Source organism: Mus pahari, chromosome 3, assembly GCF_900095145.1.
Source record: "Mus pahari chromosome 3, PAHARI_EIJ_v1.1, whole genome shotgun sequence".
Lineage (NCBI taxonomy): Eukaryota > Metazoa > Chordata > Mammalia > Rodentia > Muridae > Mus > Mus pahari.
The window spans coordinates 86,962,795-86,965,294 of NC_034592.1; the positions used below are offsets into that span (position 1 = coordinate 86,962,795).

The 2,500-nt window shown below is 43.0% G+C and overlaps 1 protein-coding gene across 8 annotated transcripts in view; it reads right to left on the reverse strand.

Annotated features, from left to right (window-relative positions):
* Cd44 (CD44 molecule (Indian blood group)) overlaps nt 1–2,500 on the reverse strand; it is an 89,481-nt gene that overhangs the window by 48,129 nt on the left and 38,852 nt on the right. For all 8 annotated transcript variants that reach the window (XM_021191995.2, XM_021191993.2, XM_021191997.2 and 5 more), the window contains exon 3: nt 2,289–2,425. In XM_021191995.2, the coding sequence (XP_021047654.1) occupies nt 2,289–2,425 (137 nt within the window). The remainder of the gene's footprint in view (nt 1–2,288; nt 2,426–2,500) is intronic.

A 2,500-nucleotide genomic window follows, 5' to 3' on the forward strand; every position in this document is an offset into this window, starting at 1 on the left:
TCCCAAGTGCTGGGATTAAAGGTGTGCGCCACCACTGCCTGACCTTTCTGTATCTTCTATGTTATAGCTTCAAGAAGATTGTTAATTCCTTTAAGACAAGAAACATAGTTTCTGGTTCTTTCTTTCCCCCAAGATAATTAGCCCAGGAGTGTGAGGATACTACTGATAAATATCGTCTTTGAACTTAAAGGGAAATTATAAAAACTTATCAATAGGTGGGAAACAGAAAAAAAAAAGGGAAAATGATACATTTTAAATGTTACTACTTTTAACAGTCATTTGGGTGTGAGGCAGAGCTCTAGTACTTCTCCTAGTTTTCAACTGAACTAACACCCGCCTCCCTAAGGAGAAGAGCATTCATCAAGGACCCCTGTGCCAGGGACTGACCTACACTCACGGGCAACCGGAAGGACAGGAAGAAGAGCTGCAGTAACCGTTTGCCTGGATCACGTCAGCTCTTGGCCATAAAACAGTATGTGCTTTTGCCTGTTTCAAGTACATTTCTCAGAACCTTAACTCAAAGTGACACCAACTTGTAAAACTCCTGAGAGTGTGTGGGAACACAGCCATGCCGTTTATTGCATACGTCCACAGGACAAGCTTCAGCAGGAGAAGCAAAGCATGAACCCAAGACTGTGAGCAGCAGGAAGGATTACATCAAGATGAGCCTCTGCCACCTGTCCAGCCCCTTCTTTCCTGGCCCTGTGCACCAAGATGGAGGAGGTTAGGCCTCTTTGCCTACTTTCTGTTTATCCATTTGAGCTTTGGGTCATGTTACTGAGTATGGAAAGTGTCCTGTATAGTTTCGGGTGGATGTTCCTCATTTTGATCAAACTCCATGTGGCTTTTGTTCATATGATAGGGATGGGTAAACTTTCTATGATATTTTCCCTGGCTTTGTGCTTGTGTCTCTCCATACCCCATACACACTCGAAATAATTCACTGGGTTCATGTGCTGTATTTCAACTACTCGGCCTCAATGCATACATCCTCTTCCTGAAAAACTCTAGATTTCCCCTCTGAATTCCCACTCTGGTCCTCAGTGCTTGTGAAATGATGGGTGGGTGGCACTGACACAGCCTGAAGACACTGATGTAATCTCTCCCAGTGCCCTTGATGTCCCATGTTACCTTAAAAGCCCACACAGTTTTTATATTCTACCACCATATTATATTATCTATCATTTCATGGAGATAAAGTCTTAAGCCACTTTCCAATCTACTTAACATCTTCCTTCCGTTTTTAAGGAAAAATTTCAGTCCTGGAGGATGTGACAAGTTCATCTCAAAGCTTTTCCATTCCAGCCACATAGTTTCAACCCTTCGGGGGAATAAAAGATACAATTTGCAAACTAAGACTTTTGATTTTTTGGCATTTAAAACTTTGACATTTATGGTTTTAATTATTTTCAGATGACTGGAAATTTACAGTTCATAGAATTTTTTGATTGTGTGTGTGTGTGTGTGTGTGTGTGTGTGTGTGTGTGTGTGTGCCTGTTGGCTTGAATTAGACTTGTAGGCACAACTTCTAAGCCCATGGTTGGAAAAGGTTTTGTAGGCAAAGGAGGGAGCCCAGCCTGTCTATCTCCCCTTAGCTTTCTTATTCCTAGTGATCTCAGCTGTTGGGTAGGAGACCTTCAAGAAGGTCAGGAGTCTATCATACCCTTCTTGACATTTCCCTAATTCCATTTATAAGAATACTCTTAGCTGTTTGGCTTGTACCCTCAAATTATCAATAGATGAGTCCTATGTTCCTTTAAAAAAACGACTTCGATTTCCCAACACAACGAAAGCTCTAGGCACTCTTCCCTTATACCTCTCTAACTTCATTGCCTGAAGCCCTGTTCTCTGACCACTGAGCTTTTGCTCTGTTGAATGTCCTTGTGTTTGTTGGGTAGAATTAAGATGCTGCCGATGCTGGCTTCACATGGCCTTCCCATCTGCCATTAGCTAACTCCTTTTCTCTGATCATAGCTCTCCTAAATAACTCCTCAGATGCACCCTCCCTGGTCACCTCTCAAATAAAAAGCATCCCTAAAGCTTGTGCCTTCCTGTGCACTCTCCATCCTCATGTAAAATAATTGATACTTAATTGTTTATCATCTGCTCTGAAAGCCTGGCACATTAGTACCATGAACACAGGCTGTTCATGGCTGTTCCTTCTATTGTAGAAACCCTCAGGACTCATTTCGAGTAGGAGCTTCAGAAAGCTCTGCCCATGTTTCAACAGAACTGCTGTCAGCCAATGCTCCCACGGGCAAGCCCACAACCATGCACTTAGAACCAACCTGAGGCATTGAAGCAATATGTGTCATAGTGGGAGGTGTTGGACGTGTTGAGGACATACACTCCTGTGTTGTTGGCTGCACAGATAGCGTTGGGCTGAATCCTCGGGATTACCACGTTTCCTTCTATGAACCCATACCTGCCAAGGAAAAACAAGAAGCAATAGACGTGAATGTCTGGGATGCCATTTCACAAAACCCCATCAAATGACATT